General features: G+C 52.6%; 1 protein-coding gene across 1 annotated transcript in view; it reads left to right on the forward strand.

Moving 5' to 3' along the window:
- Positions 1 to 9,586: 9,586 nt before the first annotated feature.
- Positions 9,587 to 24,042, forward strand: part of CASQ2 (calsequestrin 2) — a 126,230-nt gene continuing 111,774 nt past the window's right edge. The window contains exon 1 of the mRNA XM_073551056.1: positions 9,587 to 11,110. Within this exon, the coding sequence (XP_073407157.1) occupies positions 10,877 to 11,110 (234 nt within the window). The 5' untranslated portion in view covers positions 9,587 to 10,876. The remainder of the gene's footprint in view (positions 11,111 to 24,042) is intronic.

Genomic DNA, 24,042 nt, shown 5'->3' on the forward strand with positions numbered 1-24,042 from the left:
AACTTGTCTTGGTCCCCAAGCATAACCCCAAAATAGGCAAAATACACTTTTTTTACGAAGTGTGTTATGTTTCTTCTATGTTTTGGCAGTGTATATTCACCACAAATGTAACAGAATGAGTCTGGATCGTTAAGACAACTTCTTCATGATGAGTTCATGCTTTTCACTGGAAAACAGACAACAACATAAAGTTAGTGCAAAAATCAAGCTATGAACAAACTTTTAGAACACTAATTAACACAAAACTATATTGAGAACTGCTCAGTTCAAGTACTAATCCAAAGAAATTAATGAGATGATGCGTCGCATTTACCAACAAGTGCTATAAATAAGATACCAAAAATCTCAAAAACTTGAGCCAATCTGGCAAAACTGATGACATATTCAGAATCAGCACCCCAAAAATACCCCAAATTCATTAAAATATTTTGGACACCAGAAAAAAAAATTTTTTTCGTTGACCTGTGTAATAATATGAAAAATGCGAAAAACCAAAACATTATGTCCCCTTTCTTTGCTATTGGCTTGTTGGGTGATGAGGAGAACTTGATCGGGACCGTCATACAAGGGTTCTAGTCCGTGCTTCCTGACATGCCTCTTCACGACTACCAAACCACCAGGCTTCAGGTTATGACGTGTCGGTTTCTGCTGAATCTGGAAAAGAAGAAGAAACTAGAGCATGGGTGTTAGCAAGATTTTTACTAAGCTGAATAACACATTGAACAGCATGGTCAGTTTCTTCTGATAACTACTGAGGCTGGAAATTTGCAACTGGGGGCCTAGTACCAAACAATATCTCATATGGGGACAGGCCATGATTTGTAATAGGGGTAGTACGAATGTGGTGTAGTACAATGGGTAGGAGCTCTGGCCATGGAGCGGAAGTCTCCTGCATCATTTTGGTCAGTTGTCCCTTCAGTGTGCCATTCAGCCTCTCAACTTTCCCACTGGATTGTGGGTGGTACAGAGTATGGAGGGCTACAGTGGATCCAAGCATTGTCAGAACTTCTTGGTACACATGAGAAGAAAAGGCGGGACCTTGATCACTTTCAACAACTTCTGGAACCCCATATCTGCATATGACTTCCATCACCAGTTTCTTCGCTGTGGTCTTTGCAGTCATGTTGGTAACAGGGAATGCTTCCGGCCAACTGGAGAACCGGGGCCCAGTAGAATTTTTGCACCAGTGCGAGGGCCTGATTCTTTCCTCAATGTGTAGGCCCATGTGCCCATAGCAGGGTACATCCGCTTAGGGAGACACACGAGTTGGTCCTTTTTCCAGAGACCATTATACATTCGTGCCCCATAAGTCTTCCATTACTTCACCTCTTCCTTTGGAGACATTCTCTGCATCACCATTAAGCGGTCTCGCGGGGTCCGACAGAAAACTTCAGTCTGTTGTAGATCATCAGGTTCTTGTAGGGTCAGTGCTTCTTGTAACTGTTTACGCTGAGAGCGTGTGGTCACCATAGTTGGTATGGTTGGTTCAACGGGTAAGAGAGCGGCGGCTTTTGCTTGCTTATCTGCAAATGCGTTGCCAACAGTCTGTGGACTGTTCCTAGGACCGTGCACCTTAACTTTGATAATAGCCACCTGAGTAGGTAATTTGATCGAGTCCATGAGGGCTTTAACAGCTTCAGCATTTTTCACTGGGGTTCCGGCAGTAGTAATAAACCCTCGATTGGCCCATAGAGCCCCAAAATCATGAGCAATACCAAATGCATACCGTGAGTCCGTGTATATATTAGCCCGTCTGTTCTTGGCCAAAGTACATGCAGTAGACAGAGCCTGGAGTTCTGCTTCTTGTGCTGACTGTGAGGGCGGGAGCGCACCTGCGTGCACTACAGTGTCCTCTGTGGTAACAGCGTATCCCGTGTGGAATCTACCAAACTCGTCAGCATATCTTGAACCGTCCGTGTACAACACCAGATCGGGATTTGGGAGTGGATTCTCACTGACATTTGGTGGAGTAGCTGTTTCTTCAGTCAGAAGTTGGGAACAATCATATTGGAGGTAATCCTCATCACTGCCATCTTTCCTTATAGTTCATTATACCGTCTTTCAAGGCGTTGTAAAGGGGTTGCATTATCCACTGACAAAAATAAGTGCACAGTCCAAGAAAACTCTGGAGTTCAGTTTCTATGATTCTATGATTCTATGATTCATCTTTTGGGGAAGGAAGGGAGCTGGCAGCTATTTTTCTTTCTTCTGCGAGGTGTCTGACACCCTGAAGGAGACAGTGACCCAAGAATATCACTTGACCAAGGCAGAACTGAAGTTTCGAGGCCGAAACCCGACAGTTCAGTGCTGCCAGATACTTAAGGAGGCTAACAATGGCAGAAATGGCAAAAGACACCTGCTCATATTTATTTGCAAACTGGTTGGGACTGTTTTGGGCCGCTTGTGGCATAACTGTCCATATTAACTGTCGCCCTGATAAGTGAATGCAAATAGAAACTGGCAGTCTGGAGTCTGGGTGTAACGGAATGCTAAAGAAGTTATTGGTAAGATCAATAACTGTAAACCAAGCAGCATCCTGGGGTATTTGGGACAAAAGAGTATGTGGATTAGGCACCAGGTTTGAGAAACACTTTTACTGGTTCTACATGCATTTTCCCTATATTATTTGGCCCTTTTGACCAGAGTTTAGATAGTATCTCTGAGAGGTATGGGGTGAGTCGTTGATCCTCAGACAATACTGGGGGTGGATCTGGGCCTATCAGGGTCATCATAACCGTAAGAAGGGCATGCAAAACACAGATTTCCTCACTGTGTTCATCTACATAGGGATTATATAACGTAAGAGCCATCTGACCATCATCTTGGAATTGTATTCTGGAGCGGAACTACGATAAATCTGCTCCTAGTAAATTTACTGGACATATGGGAGAGATTACAAACTGAACAGTAACCTCGGGGAAGGGTTTTATGGGGTTTATAAAAGTATATTAATTGGGAGTATTTAGATTACGATTAGAAGAGGGAACTTGAGGGTAGCATCTATCAGCGGGAGTGTGACAGTCTCTCTGAAAGTGTCCGAGTCGGGCACAGCGCCAGAATTAGCAGGGAGGGGCTGAGGAGCAAGGTTCCCAGTAGCTGAAGTCTGTGGGGGGGCGAGAGTTTGCTGTGTGGGCTGAAGGGCACACTGTGTGCTCACAGCTGCGGTGGGGGCTGGAGGCTGCTGTTTTGTTTTTTTTCTCTCTCTCTTTCTGCTGAACAGAGCGGGTTAAATTCTTCTGAAAACTTTGTATTACTTTCAATGCATAATCCGGAGCGGAATTCTCAATGTCAGGTCTAACTGAAATTATTGCCTCTTGCAATTCGGGTCTGAGGTCGGACATAAAAGCTGCCACAAAAAGATGTGTATGGGCTTCATTATACAGTGAGAATCCCAGATCTCTAAATATTACCATAAGATGCCCATAGAACTTCTCGGCAGTCTCACCTTTGGCCTGTGTGACATCTGTGAGAGAGAGAGCTTGGTCCGCTAATCTATCTTGTGCCCAAACCTTTAAAGCATTGCAGAAATCAACACCACTCTCATAGGTTTCCCCATCCAGATTCACATTATACATTATGCCACCCTCAATAATTGGAATATACCCCTCCCCAACTTTTACTCGAAGTATGTGTAATAGATCTCTTCGGGCAGTGGAATAAATCTCTCGATTTGCTGCCATTTGCCTGTAGAAAGTCATGGGGGAAGTCTCTGGATTGGGTGATTGATTGCAAAGGGTGTCTATTTGGGATGGGGTGAAGGGAGTATACTCATAACCACTAGCAATATTAGACATAGCGGGGACTGAGGCTGGCGGCGGATGATAATAGGTACCATCAGCGTCTCCCGGTCTCCTTGTACAATTATCATCTAGCAGGGAGACCTCTTCTTTCAAATCATCACTTTTAACTATTTGTCTGCCTGACACATTAGTCTCATTAATCTCAGTTCCTTCTTTTAATCACTTTCTCACACCACAGTCACTTTCTTGAACCACAAACCATCCAGTCCTTGCCATAATAATAGACAATTTTTCCTTCTTCAACATAGCAGTAACAGAAACAATCAGAATTCACTTCCTCTGTTCTTCCTAAGACCTTCGTCACACAATTCTTGTGCCAAGCCACAAAATTCTTCTTTTCCTTCCACGGATTCTCTCATTTAGAGCTAAATATCCTTACTTTAGTTGTGCACAGATCTGGAACGGCCGTATCTGTTTGTTCCACCGGGTCAACCCCCTCTGGGAAGCCCAAAATTCATTGCGGTACTCAGTGAAAGGAGGAGGGCGTCTCAGACTATCCCTCCGGACACCTCTGGTTATATATATCTATCTATATATACCTGAGTTATGTATCCTACCCAGTCTTCGATCACATCACCATGCCCGATTACTAATAATGATCGGGAATTTCAGGATATTTTGACTATAAAGAGAGTCACAATCTCTGGTCAATCCGGGGTGTCCGTCCCTTATGAGGTACGGTTTGAGCACTGGGCCCCCAACGGGACTGCACCTCTATATGATTCCATCCATGAATCACCCCACCACGGGGACAAACCTCAGATCCTCTTTGCAGCAACAAGCACAGGAAAACCAGACCAACGGTCAGTCTGGACAGTATAACTGCCAACTTACCGTGGTTGTTGTGGGGGATGATCAGTCCCAATTTTCCAGCACCTGTGTCCGCTCCAAGGGTCCTTTGTCTTGTTGTCCACCAGGGGCAGAGGCGTCCCTATTCGGGGGCCCCACGTTGGGCGGCCAAAACTGTTGAGGTAGGGCTAAATTAACCCTTCACGGTTGAGCCAGTGATGTCCAAATTATTCCACAGAGTGTTGCTAGCAACTCAAATGACCACACGGAGATGGGGGTTTTTGTACGGGAGGATCGAGACAGATCACTAAGCCCCTTTATTTTAGTCACATCTTTTATAATCTTTTGCTTAATTATGCAAGGTTCTCAACTACCAATAGCATCATTTCACTTTATAAGCCAATAATATTGCAAGAAAACCGGAAACTACATATATGTCCATCATAGAAAGTAGTATAGTGGCATATTCTTCAGAGTAGTACACCCCCGCCTCCCTTATCTTGCACCTGATGGGAACAGTCTGGTTTTATGACAGCCCATGCCAATTACAAAAATTTATCTTACAGCAACAAAAACGGAGAAACGAAACCTTCAGGAAAAATGGAGAAGTGAAACTTCAGCTCTGATTTTAGTATTAACCCTTCACAGGGCTAACTGAGCTCAGTTTTCCAAAATGGCTGAGTAATCCCTGGTCTGCCAGATGGAATAAAACACCATTAAAACAAAGGAGAAAGGAAGAAGAACTCAGCACAGGAGTAGGAGCAATCAGACACTGCGGTCACTATGGTGGCAGTGCCCCCCAATTCCTCTCATATGTGGTGGAGATACTGGTCATTATCCTGGCAGTGCAACCCCATTCCTCTCATATGAGGTGGGGACACTGGTCATTATGGTGGCAGTGCCCCCCCATTCCTCTCATATATGGTGGATATTCTGGGTCATTTTGGTGGCAGTACCCCCCCCATTCCTCTCATATGTGGTGGGGATACTGGTCATAATGGTGGCAGTGCCCCCCATTCCTCTCATATGTGGTGGAGATACTGGGCAATTATGGTGGCAGTACCCTCCATTCCTCTCATATGTGGAGATACTGTTCATTATGGTGGCAGTGCCCCCCATTCCTCTCATATGTGGTGGAGATACTGGTCATAATGGTGGCAGTGCCCCCCCATTCCTCTCATATGTGGTGGGGATACTGGTCATTATGGTGGCTGTGCCTCTCATTCCTCTGATGTATGGTGGGGATACTGGTCATTATGATGGCAGTGGCCTCCATTCCTCTCATATGTGGTGAAGACACTGGGTCAATATGGTGGCTGTGCCCCCCCATTCCTCTCATATATGGTGGGGATACTGGTCATTATGGTGGCTGTGCCCCCCCATTCCTCTCATATATGGTGGGGATACTGGTCATTATGGTGGCTGTGCCCCCCCATTCCTCTCATATATGGTGGGGATACTAGTCATTATGGTGGCAGTGCCCCCCCATTCCTCTCATATGTGGTGGGGATACTGGTCATTATGGTGGCAGTGCCCTCCATTCCTCTCATATATGGTGGAGATACTGGTCATTATGGTGGCAGTGCCCTCCATTCCTCTCATATGTGGTGAAGACACTGGGTCATTATGGTGGCTGTGCCCCCCCATTTCTCTCATATATGGTGGGGATACTGGTCATTATGGTGGCTGTGCCCCCCCATTCCTCTCATATATGGTGGAGTTACTGGTCATTATGGTGGCAGTGCCTCCCATTCCACTGATGTATGGTGGGGATACTGGTCATTATGGTGGCAGTGGCCTCCATTCCTCTCATATGTGGTGGGGATACTGGTCATTATGGTGGCAGTGCCTCCCATTCCTCTGATGTATGGTGGAGATACTGGTCATTATTGTGGCAGTGCCTCCTATTCCTCTCATATATGGTGGAGATACTGGTCATTATGGTGGCAGTGCCTCCCATTCCGCTGATGTATGGTGGGGATACATAATGTTAAATTCTGATCCAAAGGTTTGTGGGTTTCAGGGTCAGTGATTTTATATGGACGATGCAATATTTTCTAGTGAATCTGTTCACCCTCTTTCTACCTGATGCCTTTTATTACCAACCTTCATCAGAAAGATGTAATCAATAAACTTTTCCTTTAAATATGATCTTTCCATTCAAAGTGTCCTGTATGCGAGCGATCGGCCTCAGCAGGAAATGTTTAAATATGATTATGTCGGCTCTAACGCTGTCAGACTGTGATCTGAATGTCATCGGAGTGTGATCCAATTGTCTCGCGTGTAAGAATCACAGCACAGGAGCGGAGGACATGAGGAATGGAAACTTGGGACAAAAGGTGGCAGATGCGGTGTAACAATGATAAATGTAAGGTTATACACATGGGAAGAAGGAATCAATATCACCATTACACACTGAACGGGAAACCACTGTGTAAATCTGACCTGGAGAAGGACTTGGGTATTCTAGTTAATGATAAACTTACCTGGAGCAGCCAGTGCCAGGCAGCGGCTGCCAAGGCAAACAGGATCATGGGGGGCATTAAAAGAGGTCTGGCTACACATGATGAGAGCATTATACTGCTTCTGTACAAATCCCTGGTTAGACATGGAGTACTGTGTATAGTTTTGGGCACCGGTGCTCAGGAAGGATATAATGGAACTAGAGCGAGTAAAAAGGAGGGCAACAAAATTAATAAAGGGGGTGGGGGCAGGGGCGTAACTACCGAGGTCTCAGGGGTTGCAGCTGTGTCGGGGCCTGCCCTGTCCAACAAAGAAGCAGCCGGCTTCATGTGGGACCTGGGCTTGAATCACATCCTGCGCCCCCTCCTCCAGCATGGACTCGGTTAGGTCTGTACTCCACCCCCCAGTGTCTCAGGTGATGGAGGATGAGACCTGCTGCCATCACTCAAAGCCGACACCTCTCAGTGACTAGTCACATGGAGCTCCGTGACTACAGAGTGCAGGGGGAAGGAGCACATTCAGGAGCGCGCGATGGCTGTTCTGTGCACACAGGACCTGTGATGAGGTCACAGGAGGGGAGGAGTCAGGGGTCACATGTTCAGGGGCCTCAGTGTGTGCAGGACTCTGCTGTGCTGGTCGTCATGGTGCTGAATGAGGGTAAGTTTATGTGTGGGCTTAGGAGGGGCTTACAGGGTGGATGTAGCAGACCCGTGTGTGTACGAAGTGTATGGAGCACAGCAATGTGTTTACGAGGTGTACGGAGCGGAGCCGTGTGTTTACAAGGTGTATGGAGCGGAGCTGTGTGTGTACGAGGTGTATGGAGCGGAGCCGTGTGTGTACGAGGTGTACAGAGCGGAGCGAAGCCGTGTGTACGAGGTGTACGGAGCGGAGCGAAGCCGTGTGGAGTCGCATGTGTACGTGGTGTACAGAGCGGAGATGTGCGTGTATGAGGTGTACGGAGCAGAGATGTGTGTGTATTTTTTCATGGGGGGGCCCCATTTTAAAGTTCGCACCAGGGCCCATAACTTTGTAGTTACGCCACTGGGTGGGGGAACTACAATACCCAGAGAGATTAGCAAAATTAGGATTATTTAGTCTATAAAAAAGACGACTGAGGGGCGATCTAATAACCTTGTATAAGTATATAAGGGGACAATACAAATATCTCTCTGAGGATCTATTTATACCAAGGAAGGTGACGGTCACAAGGGGGCATTCTCTGCAGTGATTAGGTTCTTTAGAAGGACGTAGATCTGGGGATTTATTCTGATGGAATATAGGCTGAACTGGATGCACAAATGGCTTTTTTCGGCCTTGCTAAATATGGTACTAATATCTCCATTGTCTCTGTGTGTACATCTGTCACGCCCAGTATGGGAAAGACTAAGTGCAACATGAAGGGATGATGGCAAGGGAGCCCAACACTAGGGAAGAGGGGAGTGGAGACTCCTAGGCAGATCTAACGTCACCCTAAACGTCCCAATATAGGTTTTGCAACTATCGCCGAGCAGGAACCTAATCCCTGCCTGACCACGGCAAAAAGCCCTGCTTAGGGAAGGACAGAGTTTGCTCTAACAACTAAAGACAGCTGGGACACACAAACAAGGGGGAACACAGACGTCTTCCAACAGCAACAGAGTATTGTGAGGAAAGAGGGAGACACAAGCGCAATATAGGGTCTTATCCCACAAATAAAGTAAGCGGTTTGACAAAAAACTGCTCACCTGGTAGTGGGTATTCAAAGCATGTATAGATAAGCAACAGAGAGGAAGATAGCTGACTTCCACAGCTCCAAGCCTCAACAGGGGGAAATGGAAATATCAATGGCTATTCCCAGAAGCAGACTGGGAGTCTATAAACACCAAGGTCTAAGTGTGTCAATTAGAGCCGGGGTGAGGCAGCCACTGGGTCCAAGAGTCAGAAGGGCTAAGGAGGTGTCTTCTAAGCCAAACGCAGAAACCTACTGCAGCCAGAAGCTGTGCGACTGTCTGCAGCCTCTGACACACCCGTGACAACATCTGACCGATGACATATGAGAGCCGCCCGATGTGTCACAGAGAGCCATAGACTTGTATAGGAGCACAAAACAAAGTGTGATGTGTCACACACAGCCATAGACTTGTATGGGGGCACACGGTCTGCTTATTGGGACAATGGCAGCAATAGAATTGTATGGGGGCACATTTTCTGATTATTGGGGGCACTGTCAGCCATAGACTAGTACGGGGGCACACGGTCTGATTATTGGGGCAGTGGCAGCCATAGAATTGTATGGGGGCACACGGTCTGATTTTTAGGGGCACTGTCAGCCATAGACTTGTATGGGGGCACACGGTCTAATTATTGGGGCAATGGCAGCCATAGAATTGTATGGGGGCACATGGTCTGATTATTGAGGGCACTGTCAGCCATAGACTTGTATGGGGGCACACGGTCGAATTATTGGGGGCACTGGCAGCCAGACTGGTATGGGGGCACACGGTCTGATTATTTGGGGGCACTGGCAGCCATAGACTTGTATGGGGGCACACGGTCTGATTATTGGGGGGGCACTGGCAGCCATAGACATGTATGGGGGCACACGGTCTGATTATTGGGGGGTCACTGGCAGCCATAGACTTGTATGGGGGTACACGGTCTGATTATTGGGGGGCACTGGCAGCCATAGACTTGTATGGGGGCACACGGTCTGATTATTGGGGGGGCACTGGCAGCCATAGACTTGTATGGGGGCACACGGTCTGATTATTGGGGGGGCACTGGCAGCCATAGACTGGTATGGGGGCACACAGTCTGATTATTTGGGGGCACTGGCAGCCATAGACTTGTATGGGGGCACACAGTCTGATTATTTGGGGGCACTGGCAGCCATAGACTGGTATGGGGGCACACAGTCTGATTATTTGGGGGCACTGGAAGCCATAGACTTGTATGGGGGCATACGGTCTGATTATTGGGGGGGCACTGGCAGCCATAGACTGGTATGGGGGCACACGGTCTGATTATTTGGGGGCACTGGCAGCCATAGACTGGTATGGGGGCACACAGTCTGATTATTTGGGGGCACTGGCAGCCATAGACTGGTATGGGGGCACACAGTCTGATTATTGGGAGGCACTGGCAGCCATAGACTGGTATGGGGGCACACAGTCTGATTATTTTGGGGGCACTGGCAGCCATAGACTTGTATGGGGGTACACGGTCTGACTATTGGGGGGCGCTGGCAGCCATAGACTTGTATAGGGGAACACGGTCTGATTATTTGGGGGCGCTGGCAGCCATAGACTTGTATAGGGGCACACGGTCTGATTATTTGGGGGCGCTGGCAGCCATAGACTTGTATAGGGGCACACGGTCTGATTATTTGGGGGCGCTGGCAGCCATAGCCTTGTATGGGGGCACACGGTCTGATTATGACGCCCTCACAGCTCGCTGACGAATCGTCATGAGACAATGATAGCTGATCCGAGCCGCCCCATAACACGGAGAGCCATCTTGTAAGCCATCAGCACTTGGCTGTGTTATTCGCCAGTATGAAGAGCAGCCTGTGGCCAGCAGCACAGAGCATTTCAGGAGGAGTGTGAGTGTTGGCAGGGCTCGGGTGGAGGGCGTCCAGGGATGACCCTGGTGTATTGTACAGTGAGGGGGGCGAGCTGGGACCTGTCCTCCTGCTCGTGACCCGTCACCTCCCTGATAATCCACCTCTATTTATAGTCCTGAAACAACTGTCTCCTAAAAATGGAGAGGGGAGTGAGAGAGTGTCACTATGTAAGGTGGGCACGGGTGCCAGGCTCCGCACAAAGCCCCGGACCGCGCTCCCCTCCATGCCAGCCCTCTGTCTGCTGTTGTGTGGGGCCCTTCTCGCCCTTTGTGGGGCTGATGAGGGTCTCCACTTCCCCTCCTATGATGGGAAGGACCGTGTCCTGGAGCTGAGTGACAGGAACTACCGTCACCTCATGAAGAAGTACGATGTCTTCTGCGTCTTCCTGTGGCAGAGCCCGGCTGCCGGGGACAAGACAGCGCAGAGACAGGCGCACATGACAGAGCTGGTGCTGGAGGTGAGTGTCCTCTACAGTCCATACACATGGCGGACAGGGACGGTCTGCGGGGAGCAGGGAGCGACGGTCTGCGGGGAGCAGGGAACGACGGTCTGAGTGGAGCAGGGAACGACGGTCTGAGTGGAGCAGGGAACGACGGTCTGAGTGGAGCAGGGAACGACGGTCTGCGGGGAGCAGGGAGCGACGGTCTGCGGGGAGCAGGGAACGACGGTCTGAGTGGAGCAGGGAGCGACGGTCTGCGGGGAGCAGGGAACGACGGTCTGCGGGGAGCAGGGAGCGACGGTCTGCGGGGAGCAGGGAACGACGGTCTGCGGGGAACGACGGTCTGCGGGGAGCAGGGAACGACAGTCTGCAGGGAACGACGGTCTGCGGGGAGCAGGGAACGACGGTCTGCGGGGAGCAGGGAACGACGGTCTGCATGGAACGACGGTCTGCAGGGAGCAGGGAACGACGGTCTGCGGGGAGCAGGGAACGACGGTCTGCGGGGAGCAGAGAACGACGGTCTGCGGGGAGCAGAGAACAGCGGACTGCGGGGAGCAGGGAACGACGGTCTGCGGGGAGCGGCGGTCTGCGGGGAGCAGGGAGCGACGGTCTGCGGGGAGCAGGGAACGGCGGTCTGCGGGGAGCAGGGAACGGCGGTCTGCGGGGAGCAGGGAACGGCGGTCTGCGGGGAGCAGGGAACGGCGGTCTGCGGGGAGCAGGGAACGACGGTCTGCGGGGAGCAGGGAACGACGGTCTGCGGGGAGCAGGGAACGGCGGTCTGCGGGGAGCAGGGAACGGCGGTCTGCGGGGAGCAGGGAACGGCGGTCTGCGGGGAGCAGGGAACGACGGTCTGCGGGGAGCAGGGAACGACGGTCTGCGGGGAGCAGGGAGCGACGGTCTGCGGGGAGCAGGGAATGGCAGTCTGCGGGGAGCAGGGAACGACGGTCTGCATGGAACGACGGTCTGCGGGGAGCAGGGAACGACAGTCTGCGGGGAGCAGGGAACGACGATCTGCGGGGAGCAGGGAACGACGGTCTGCGGGGAGCAGGGAGCAACGTCTGTGGGGAGCAGGGAGCGATGTCTGTGGGGAGCAGGGAGCGACGGTCTGCAGGGAACGACAGTCTGGGGGAGCAGGGAGCGACGTCTGCAGGGAGCAGGGAACGACGGTCTGCATGGAACGACGGTCTGCGGGGAACAGGGAACGACGGTCTGCGGGGAACAGGGAACGACGGTCTGCGGGGAGCAGGGAGCAACGTCTGTAGGGAGCAGGGAACGACGGTCTGCGGGGAGCAGGGAACGACGGTCTACGGGGACCAGGGAGCGACGGTCTACGGGGACCAGGGAGCGACGGTCTGCGGGGAGCAGGGAACGACGGTCTGCGGGGAGCAGGGAACGACGGTCTGCATGGAACGACGTCTGCGGGGAGCAGGGAACGACAGTCTGCGGGGAGCAGGGAACGACGGTCTGCGGGGAGCAGGGAACGGCGGTCTGCGGGGAGCAGGGAACGATGGTCTGCGGGGAGCAAGGAGCGATGGTCTGGGGGGAGCAGGGAACGGCGGTCTGTGGGGAGCAGGGTACGACGGTCTGCGGGGAGCAGGGAACGACGGTCTGCATGGAACGACAGTCTGCGGGGAACAGGGAGCAACGTCTGTGGGGAGCAGGGAGCGACGTCTGTGGGGAGCAGGGAGCGACGGTCTGCAGGGAACGACAGTCTGGGGGAGCAGGGAGCGACGTCTGCAGGGAGCAGGGAACGACGGTCTGCATGGAACGACGGTCTGCGGGGAACAGGGAACGACGGTCTGCGGGGAGCAGGGAGCAACGTCTGTGGGGAGCAGGGAGCGACGTCTGTGGGGAGCAGGGAGCGACGGTCTGCAGGGAACGACAGTCTGCGGGGAGCAGGGAACGACAGTCTGAGGGGAGCAGGGAGCGACGGTCTGCATGGAACGACGGTCTGTGGGGAGCAGGGAGCGACAGTCTGAGGGGAGCAGGGAACGACAGTCTGCGGGGAGCAGGGAACGACAGTCTGCGGGGAGCAGGGAACGACGGTCTGCGAGGAGCAGGGAACGACGGTCTGCGAGGAGCAGGGAACGACGGTCTGCAGGGAGCGACGGTCTGCAGGGAACGACAGTCTGCAAGGAGCGAGGGTCTGCGGGGAGCAGGGAGCGAGGGTCTGCGGGGAGCAGGGAGCGAGGGTCTGCGGGGAGCAGGGAGCGAGGGTCTGCGGGGAGCAGGGAGCGAGGGTCTGCGGGGAGCAGGGAGCGAGGGTCTGCGGGGAGCAGGGAGCGAGGGTCTGCGGGGAGCAGGGAGCAACGTCTGTGGGGAGCAGGGAGCGACGGTCTGCAGGGAACGACAGTCCGCTGGGAGCAGGGATCGACAGTCTGCGGGGAGCAGGGAACGACAGTCTGCGGGGAGTAGGGAACGACAGTCTGCGGGGAGTAGGGAACGACAGTCTGAGGGGAGCAGGGAACGACGGTCTGCGGGGAGCAGGGAACGACGGTCTGCGAGGAGCAGGGAACGACGGTCTGCGAGGAGCAGGGAACGACGGTCTGAGGGGAGAATGGAGCGACGGTCTGCAGGGAGCGACGGTCTGCAGGGAACGACAGTCTGCAAGGAGCGAGGGTCTGCGGGGAGCAGGGAGCGAGGGTCTGCGGGGAGCAGGGAGCGAGGGTCTGCGGGGAGCAGGGAGCGAGGGTCTGCGGGGAGCAGGGAGCGAGGGTCTGCGGGGAGCAGGGAGCGAGGGTCTGCGGGGAGCAGGGAGCAACGTCTGTGGGGAGCAGGGAGCGACGGTCTGCAGGGAACGACAGTCCGCTGGGAGCAGGGATCGACAGTCTGCGGGGAGCAGGGAACGACAGTCTGCGGGGAGTAGGGAACGACAGTCTGAGGGGAGCAGGGAGCGACGGTCTGCATGGAACGACGGTCTGTGGGGAGCAGGGAGCGACAGTCTGAGTGGAGCAGGGAGCGACGGTCTGCGCGGAGCAGGGAGCGACGGTCTGCAGGGAGCGACGGTCTGCAGGGAACAACAGTCTGCGGTGAGCAGGGAGCGACTGTCTGCGGGGAGCAGGCAGCGACGGTCTGCGGGGAGCAGGGAACGACGGTCTGCGGGGAGCGACAGTTTGCGGGGAGCAGGGAACGGCGGTCTGCGGGGAGCAAGGAACGACGGTCTGCGGGGAGCAGGGAACGACGGTCTGCGGGGAGCAAGGAACGACGGACTGCGGGGAGCAGGGAACGACCGGCCAGACATCTGCAGAGCATCGCAGGGCTTCTGCATTTAGAGGCATCTCATCTGATGTCAGGGCTCAGGTTACTGCTGCACGTACATCAATATCATGAGGGATAAGAATAATTCCTGTAATCCGGCATTAACCGGAAGATTATAACATAGCTGCATTATCCCCTGTCACCACCTGTGCGAGGAGAGTCATAACTAGGGGTGGGGCTGACAACCTCACACTGTATACAGGCTGGTTGTCAGCAGTAATAGATGATCACATGAATTGTGGCACAGACCGGTGTTGTGGGCCAGAACTGATTCCCTGAACCTTTCTTCCAAACAGGAGTCCATCTTGTTTGTTGTGTTGTGCTGTTCGTTCTTTACTCACTTGTAGTTTGGGGGACCTCTACCTCGTCCTAAAGTCCCCTTCTCGCTGGACAGTACCTTCAGGCCACACAGCAGGGTGCTATCTCATCCTAAGGTCCCCTTCTCGCTGGACAGTACCTTCAGTACACACAGCAGGGCGCTATCTCGTCCTAAGGTGCCCTTCTTGCTGGAAAGTACGTTCAGTACCCACAGCAGGGAGCTACCTCTTCCTAAGACCCCCTTCTTGCTGGACAGTACCTTCAGTACCCACAGCAGGGCGCTACCTTGTCAAAAGTCTCTTTCCCGCTGGACAGTACCTTCAGTACCCAGAACAGTGCGCTATCTCATCCTAAGGTCCCCTTCTCGCTGGACAATTCCTTCAGTACCCACAACAGTGCGCTACCTTGTACTAAGGTCCCCTTCTCGCTGGACAGGACTTTCAGTACCCTCAGCAGGGCGCTACCTCGTCCTAAGGTCCCTTTCCAACTGGACAGTACCTTCAGTACCCTCAGCAGGGCGCTACCTCATCCTAAGGTCACTTTCTCACTGGACAGTACCTTCAGTACCCACAACAGTGCGCTGCCTTGTACTAAGGTCCCCTTCTCGCTGGACAGTACCTTCAGTACCCTCAGCAGGGCGCTACCTCGTCCTAAGGTCCCTTTCTCACTGGACAGTACCTTCAGTACCCACAGCATGGTGTTACCTCGTCCTAAGTTCCCTTCTCGCTGGACAGCACCTTCAGTACCCACAACAGTGCGCTACCTTGTACTAAGGTCCCCTTCTCGCTGAACAGTACCTTCAGTATCCTCAGCAGGGCGCTACCTTGTCCTAAGGTCCCTTTCTCGCTGGACAGTACCTTCAGTACCCTCAGCAGGGCGCTACCTCGCCTTAAGGTCACTTTCTCACTGGACAGTACCTTCAGTACCCACAGCATGGTGTTACCTCGCCCTAAGGTCCCTTTCTCACTGGACAGTACCTTCAGTACCCACAGCATGGTGTTACCTCGCCCTAAGGTCCCTTTCTCGCTGGACAGTACCTTCAGTACCCTCAGCAGGGTGCTACCTCATCCTAAGGTCCCCTTCTCGCTGGGCAGTACCTTCAGTACCCTCAGCAGGGCGCTACCTCGTCCTAAGGTCCCTTTCTTGCTGGACAGTATCTTCAGTACCCTCAGCAGGGTGCTACCTCGTCCTAAGGTCCCTTTCTCACTGGACAGTACCTTCAGTACCCACAGCATGGTGTTACCTCGTCCTAAGGTCCCTTTCTCGCTGGACAGTACCTTCAGTACCCTCAGCAGGGGGCTACCTCATCCTGAGGTCCCCTTCTCGCTGGGCAGTACCTTCAGTACTCTCAGCAGGGCGCTACCTCATCCTAAGGTGCCTTTCTCGCTGGACAGTACCTTCAGTACCCTCAGCAGGGCGCTACCTCGTCCTAAGGTCCCCTTCTCGCTGGACACCCTCAGTAAGGTGTTACCTCATCCTAAGGTCCCTTTCTCGCTGGACAGTACCTTCAGTACCCTCAGCAGGGCGCTACCTCGTCCTAAGGTCCCTATCTCGCTGGACAGTACCTTCAGTACCCTCAGCAGGGCGCTACCTCATCCTAAGGTCCTCTTCTCACTTGGCAGTACCTTCAGTACCCTCAGCAGGGTGCTACCTCGTCCTAAGGTCCCTTTCTCGCTGGACAGTACCTTCAGTACCCTCAGCAGGGCGCTACCTCATCCTAAGGTCCCCTTCTCGCTGGGCAGTACCTTCAGTACCCTCAGCACGGTGCTACCTCGTCCTAAGGTTCCTTTCTCGCTGGACAGTACCTTCAGCACCCTCAGCAGGGAGCTACCTCATCCTAAGGTCCCCTTCTCGCTGGGCAGTACCTTCAGTACCCTCAGCAGGGTGCTACCTCGTCCTAAGGTCCCTTTCTCGCTGGACAGTACCTTCAGTACCCTCAGCAGGGCGCTACCTCATCCTAAGGTCCCTTTCTCTCTGCACAGTACCTTCAGTACCCTCAGCATGGTGTTACCTCGTCCTAAGGTCCCCTTCTCGCTGGACAGCACCTTCAGTACCCACAACAGTGCGCTACCTTGTACTAAGGTCCCCTTCTCGCTGGACAGTACCTTCAGTACCCTCAGTAAGGTGTTACCTCGTCCTAAAGTCACTTTCTCGCTGGACAGTACCTTCAGCACCCTCAGCAGGGAGCTACCTCATCCTAAGGTCCCCTTCTCGCTGGGCAGTACCTTCAGTACCCTCAGCAGGGTGCTACCTCGTCCTAAGGTCCCTTTCTCGCTGGACAGTACCTTCAGTACCCTCAGCAGGGAGCTACCTCGTCCTAAGGTCCCCTTCTCGCTGGGCAGTACATTCAGTACCCTCAGCAGGGAGCTACCTTGTCCTAAGGTCCCTTTCTCGCTGGACAGTACCTTCAGTACCCTCAGCATGGTGTTACCTCGTCCTAAGGTCCCTTGATCGCTGGACAGTACCTTCAGTACCCTCAGCAGGGCGCTACCTCGTCCTAAGGTCCCTTTCTCGCTGGACAGTACCTTCAGTACCCTCAGCAGGGCGCTACCTCATCCTAAAGTCCCTTTCTCACTGGACAGTACCTTCAGTACCCACAGCATGGTGTTACCTCGTCCTAAGGTCCCTTTCTCGCTGGACAGTACCTTCAGTACCCTTAGCAGGGCGCTACCTCATCCTAAGGTCCCTTTCTAGCTGGACAGTACCTTCAGTACCCTCAGCAGGGCGCTACCTCATCCTAAGGTCCTCTTCTCGCTGGGCAGTACCTTCAGTACCCTCAGCAGGGTGCTACCTCGTCCTAAGGTCCCTTTCTCGCTGGACAGTACCTTCAGTACCCTCAGCAGGGCGCTACCTCATCCTAAGGTCCCCTTCTCGCTGGGCAGTACCTTCAGTACCCTCAGCACGATGCTACCTCGTCCTAAGGTTCCTTTCTCGCTGGACAGTACCTTCAGTACCCTCAGCAGGGCGCTACCTCATCCTAAAGTCCCTTTCTCACTGGACAGTACCTTCAGTACCCACAGCATGGTGTTACCTCGTCCTAAGGTCCCCTTCTCGCTGGACAGCACCTTCAGTACCTACAACAGTGCGCTACCTTGTACTAAGGTCCCCTTCTCGCTGGACAGTACCTTCAGTACCCTCAGTAAGGTGTTACCTCGTCCTAAGGTCCCTTTCTCGCTGGACAGTACCTTCAGTACCCTCAGCAGGGCGCTACCTCGCCTTAAGGTCACTTTCTCACTGGACAGTACCTTCAGTACCCACAGCATGATGTTACCTCGTCCTAAGGTCCCTTTCTCGCTGGACAGTACCTTCAGTACCCTCAGCAGGGAGATACCTCGTCCTAAGGTCCCCTTCTCGCTGGGCAGTATCTTCAGTACCCTCAGCAGGGCGCTACCTCGTCCTAAGGTCCCTTTCTCGCTGGACAGTACCTTCAGTACCCTCAGCAGGGAGCTACCTTGTCCTAAGGTCCCTTTCTCGCTGGACAGTACCTTCAGTACCCTCAGCATGGTGTTACCTCGTCCTAAGGTCCCTTTCTCAATGGACAGTACCTTCAGTACCCTCAGCAGGGCGCTACCTCGTCCTAAGGTCCCTTTCTCGCTGGACAGTACCTTCAGTACCCTCAGCAGGGCGCTACCTCGTCCTAAGGTCCCTTTCTCACTGGACAGTACCTTCAGTACCCACAGCATGGTGTTACCTCGTCCTAAGGTCCCTTTCTCGCTGGACAGTACCTTCAGTACCCTCAGCAGGGCGCTACCTCGTCCTAAGGTCCCTTTCTCGCTGGACAGTACCTTCAGTACCCTCAGCATGGCGCTACCTCGTCCTAAGGTCCCTTTCTCACTGGACAGTACCTTCAGTACCCACAGCATGGTGTTACCTCGTCCTAAGGTCCCTTTCTCGCTGGACAGTACCTTCAGTACCCTCAGCAGGGCGCTACCTCGTCCTAAGGTCCCTTTCTTGCTGGACAGTACCTACAGTACCCTCAGCAGGGCGCTATCTCTTCCTAAGGTCCCTTTCTCACTGGACAGTACCTTCAGTACCCACAGCATGGTGTTACCTCGTCCTAAGGTCCCTTTCTCGCTGGACAGTACCTTCAGTACCCTCAGCAAGGCGCTACCTCGTCCTAAGGTCCCTTTCTTGCTGGACAGTACCTTCAGTACCCTCAGCAGGGCGCTACCTCGTCCTAAGGTCCCTTTCTTGCTGGACAGTATGCTTCCTGGACTTTCTCTTGCAGGATTCCCCACTTGCCTGTGTCGTCCAGCTGCCTTTGTAACTAGATGCTTTTCCTCATGAGCCTTGTAGTTCCACACTAGGAAAAACCTGTCTTGTCTCTTCCTCTTCTAGACTGACTGAAATGGATCCCCTCTATCCTCCTGAATCCACAGACCTCCCACCCACTATGGGCCGTACTTTAAGTTAACCCTCACCCTGTCTTTGTGCCTGCTGCTTGGGTAACTGGGTAGAGTTCACGTTTCATCTACATTCTAGACAGTGACATCTTGTGACCGTTGGTTTGTACTGCAGCCCTCAGGAGGAGGGCTGACAACCTCCCATGTATACAGGCTGGTTGTCAGCAGTAGTAGGAGCGAGGTCTGATCACTGCACCCTTTCCTCTAGACATAGTCCCTGTGCTGTTGGGCCTGCAGTTCTCCTTTGAGCCCCCACACTCTGGGGGTCTCCCTCTTCTACATGTACATGTTGTGGTCTTGTGCTCTTAGTGAGTATGCATTTAGGGTCTGCACCTTTCCTGGACGCCGCCTGTGTTCTCTCCAGAATCCTCGCTCTCACGCTGGTTTCTCAGTACTGTGAGTGGGTGTGAGGATGCCCAGCGTACATGGACACGGTGATAACACATGGCTGATTATTAACGGTTTACACACTTAGTAATGTTAATGGCAATATCGACAGTGTGGCGCTCGTCCTGGTCTGGGGGTTACAGTCTGACCCTAATCCTGACCCCGGCACCCTGAGCGCTGCCCAATAAAATAACAAGCCCGGCACTACCGCCCTGAATAGGGCGACACCCATAACGTAGTCGTTGACTAGATTTCCTTGCTTGTTCCAGACACAGGTGACCACTGACTATGTCACCCTCTAAACTTTGTGTCTCTCGATTCCTTCTGGAGGGCGACACCTGGGAACATGCACCGATTAGTGTGCAGCGGGGAGTGTGCACCGAGGAGCGTGCATTGGGGAGTGTGCATCGGGCACAACTCCAGCAGTGACATCAGTACTAATGTAAAGCACAGGCTGCGGCGTAGATCGCACACGGATACTGGTATATCTGCACATTAACCTATCAAGGGTACGATGACCTGGCAGCTGACAGCAGCCACAGTGACCTGTATGGGTCTTCGCCAGCCCGCTGTGACTTCTAGTGGGGGGCCTTTACTCCCACTAGGCCACAAGTCTCCACTTGGTCTCGCTCTGCAGGCCACAGACAGTTCTTTTTGCCAAAGACTTTCTACCATCTCCCCCAATCCCCAGAGAGATAACTCATGTTCCCCTTGACTCACGCAGTCGGATCTGTCATGTCGGACACTGTTCACACCAGGGTGTCCGGCAGACAGCGGTAATACCCTGTTGGGTATTCTGTTCCAGTTGGGATAGGGTTAACCAGGTTGTCATGCTGGCTGAGGGCTGGGCCACGCCCTAGGTCTTTAAATATTTCGTCCTGACTATGGGCGTTGCCGACTATAGCTTTAGCCTAGTGCTAGCAATACCGGTCAGCAGTGGTGGTGTTGGAGCGTCTGATATCTGGTGCAGTATATCCCTCAGTGGTTCTTTCTCCAATCTGTTATATATATATATATTTGGTTGCCCTTGCACATTATTGTATTCCCTTGTGTATTTACTGTGTGGTGTTTCTTTTACCCCTGTCCATACGTATTTGTGGGGTCTGGTGTCTGGTCCCCTCACTGGGTGGAGGGTGGTGGGTTCAGCTTAGGGCTGGACAGGAGACAGGGACAGGGTGGAGGCTCAGGCAGGCACACCTTCAGTGTAAACCCTGGGTAGAGGGACAGACAGGGTTCCCCTAGTCTGAGGGACATCACAGGGGTCCTGGGGTTTTTGCCTAAAGTAACCTAGGCATTCCATGACATTATAGTCGGCCCAAATAATAAAGTGAAAAAAAAAAAAAAAGGGAATATAGGGGTTACTTACTATGGATCCTATACTTTCCCTAACCAAGCAGCTGGAGGCTCTATCCATACAGGTCACTGAACTCAGGGGGGCGGTCCAGCAACAAGGCCTGTCAGCTCCTGCGGTACCTGCTGAGGCTGCAGCCAGGGCAGCTGAGCCCAAGTTTCCCCTTCCTGAACGATTTGCTGGTGATCGTGGTAAGTTCACGGTGTTTCGTGAATCATGCAAATTGTATTTCCGTATGCGTCCACATTCCTCAGGTAATGAGGCTCCACGCGTGGGCTTGGTGATTTCTTTGCTGAGTGGTGACCCACAGGCCTGGGCCTTTTCACTCCCTTCAGACTCACCGGCATTTGAATCTGTAGATTTTTTTTTTCTCTGCTCTGGGTTTGATCTATGACGATCCGGATAGATTAAACTTAGCAGAGTCTAAGATACGCTCACTGCTACAGGGTGATCGACCAGCTGAGGATTACTGCACGGAATTCCGGCGCTGGGCGGTGGACACGCAGTGGAATGACCCTGCGCTTAGAAGTCAATTTTTGCATGGGGTTTCTGGAAGGGTTAAACAGACTCTCCTAATGTACGAGACTCCCGCCTCTCTGGAGGCTGCGATGGCACTTGTAGTACGCATAGACCGACGTCTCCGTCAGGGGGCGCTGGTTTCGTTGCCTCCGGGAGGTGGGGGAGTGGTCGGTGAGGTTGCCGCGGGTGAATCCGTGGAACCCATGCAGATCGCTGGTATAGCACAGTCACCGAGTAACAAGCCTAAACGTCCTTGGCACAGAAGGCAGGGGCTCTGTTTTTTTTTGTGGCAAAGGAGGACATTTTATTAATGCTTGCCCCCTGGTACCTAAGAAGGGCGCGCCGGCGGAAAACTGATAGGCTCAGAGGGTTTGGAGGAGTCTAGTCTGAGCCTTTGTGTATCCTCCGTCATGGTTTCCCAGTGTATGCTCCCTGGTGGTACTTGGGGGGCAAATGCTCTCTATTACAGTATTTATTGATAGTGGCTCAGCTGCCAATCTCATTGATGAGAGGTTCGCGCATACAGCGGGATTTCCGGTGGAGAAATTGCCGAACCCCATCCGGGTGGTTACCATCAATGCTTCCCCGTTGTCTCAAGGGGAGATCACAGAGTGTGTGTTGGATATACAACTCCACATCGGAGTATTACACTCAGAGCGGGTAACTTGTAAGGTGCTTAGTAACTTACCGGCTCAGATGGTTCTGGGCTTTCCATGGTTGTCAATGCATAATCCTGTTATTGATTGGAAGACCCAGGACATAATTCAGTGGAGCAGGGAGTGTCAGGAGAGGTGCCTGGCTACATGTATTTCCGCTTTGACCCCCAGTATCCCGGAGCCGTTGCTGGATTATGCGGATGTATTTTCTGAGAAGGGTTGTTCGGAACTACCACCGCATCGCCCCTATGACTGTGCTATTAGGTTGAAACCAGGGGCCAAGTTACCTAAAGCTAGAATGTTTAATATCTCAGGTCCCGAGAGGCTAGCTCTCAAGGAATACATTGCGGATAGCCTGAGCAAGGGTCATATTTGACCTTCCTCTTCTCCTCTGGCTGCTGGCTTCTTCTTTGTTAAAAAGAAGGATGGCGGTTTACGCCCGTGTCTGGATTTCAGAGAACTCAACCAGATTACGGTCCGTGATCCTTACCCTATGCCACTTATACCCGATTTATTCAACCAAGTGGTTGGTGCCAGGTGGTTCTCCAAACTGGACCTCAGGGGGGCGTACAATCTTATAAGAGTCCGTCAGGGGGATGAGTGGAAGACAGCGTTCAATAACCCTGAGGGTCACTTTGAGAGTTTGGTAATGCCGTTTGGGTTGACTATGGCACCGGTGGTCTTTCAACACTTCATTAATGATGTCTTCTCTCAGTTGTTGGGGAGGTTCGTTATAATTTATCTTGACGACATCTTCATTTTCTCTCGCGACCATGATACACATATAGAGCATGTTAGACAGGTTCTGCAGTTGCTCAGAGAGAACAGGCTCTATGTCAAGCTTGAAAAATGTGTGTTTTTCGTACAGGAGCTACCGTTCTTGGGTTATATAATCTCCGCCTCAGGTTTTAAGATGGACACCGCAAAGGTGCAGGCGGTACTACATTGGGATCGGCCTGATAATCTTAAGGCGCTTCAGCGATTTCTTGGCTTCTCCAATTACTATAGGAAATTTATTAACAACTTCTCTATGATTGCCAAACCACTGACTGACATGACTAAGAAGGGTACCGACTTTTCTGACTGGTCTGAGCCTGCGGTACAGGCGTTTGAATTCCTCAAGAATAGTTTTGCCTCAGCGCCCATTCTGGTGCAGCCCGATGTCTCCTTACCGTTTGTCGTGGAGGTGGATGCGTCGGAGGTTGGAGTGGGGGCTGTACTGTCTCAGGGCCCTTCTTGGGCCAAGTTGCATCCGTGTGCCTTCTTCTCCAAGAAGCTGTCGCCTGCGGAGCGTAATTATGATATTGGCAACAGGGAACTATTGGCCATCAAATTGTCATTTGAGGAGTGGCGACACTTCTTGGAGGGGGCTGTTCATCAGATTACTGTGATAACCGACCATAAGAATTTGCTTTATTTAGAATCTGCTAAGCGCCTGTCCTCCAGACAGGCTCGCTGGGCATTATGCTTCACCCGGTTCAACTTCATTGTTACCTATCGCCCTGGGTCGAAGAATGTTAAGGCAGACGCTTTATCCAGGTGTTTTCCTGGTGGAGAGTTATGTGAAGAGCCAGTGCCTATTCTCCAAAAGGGTGTGGTGGTATCTGCCATCACGACAGAGATTGAGGCAGAGATTGCGGAGGCTCAGGAGGTGGTACCGCCGGGGTTGCCTGCTAATAAATCTTTTGTGCCGCTACATCTACGCTCTAGAGTGTTGGGCGAACATCACGACACGGTACTGGCAGGTCATCCAGGGGTTAAGAGCACTCTGGAACTGGTATCGCGTCGTTTTTGGTGGCCTAAAATCCGGCAGGATGTGGCCTCATATGTGGCTGCCTGTAACAAGTGCGCACGGGCCAAGACTCCTCGTTCCCGTCCCGCTGGTAGCTTGCAGCCTCTCGGGGTGCCCAGTAAGCCATGGACTGAGATTTCCATGGATTTTATTACTGACTTGCCCGCCTCGGCAGGGAACTCGGTCATTTTGGTAATTGTTGATAGGTTCTCCAAAATGTCACATTTCGTTGCTTTACCGTCTTTGCCCAATGCTAAGACTCTTGC

Source organism: Dendrobates tinctorius, unplaced genomic scaffold, assembly GCF_039654945.1.
Source record: "Dendrobates tinctorius isolate UK_male_01 unplaced genomic scaffold, ASM3965494v1 ptg000172l, whole genome shotgun sequence".
Lineage (NCBI taxonomy): Eukaryota > Metazoa > Chordata > Amphibia > Anura > Dendrobatidae > Dendrobates > Dendrobates tinctorius.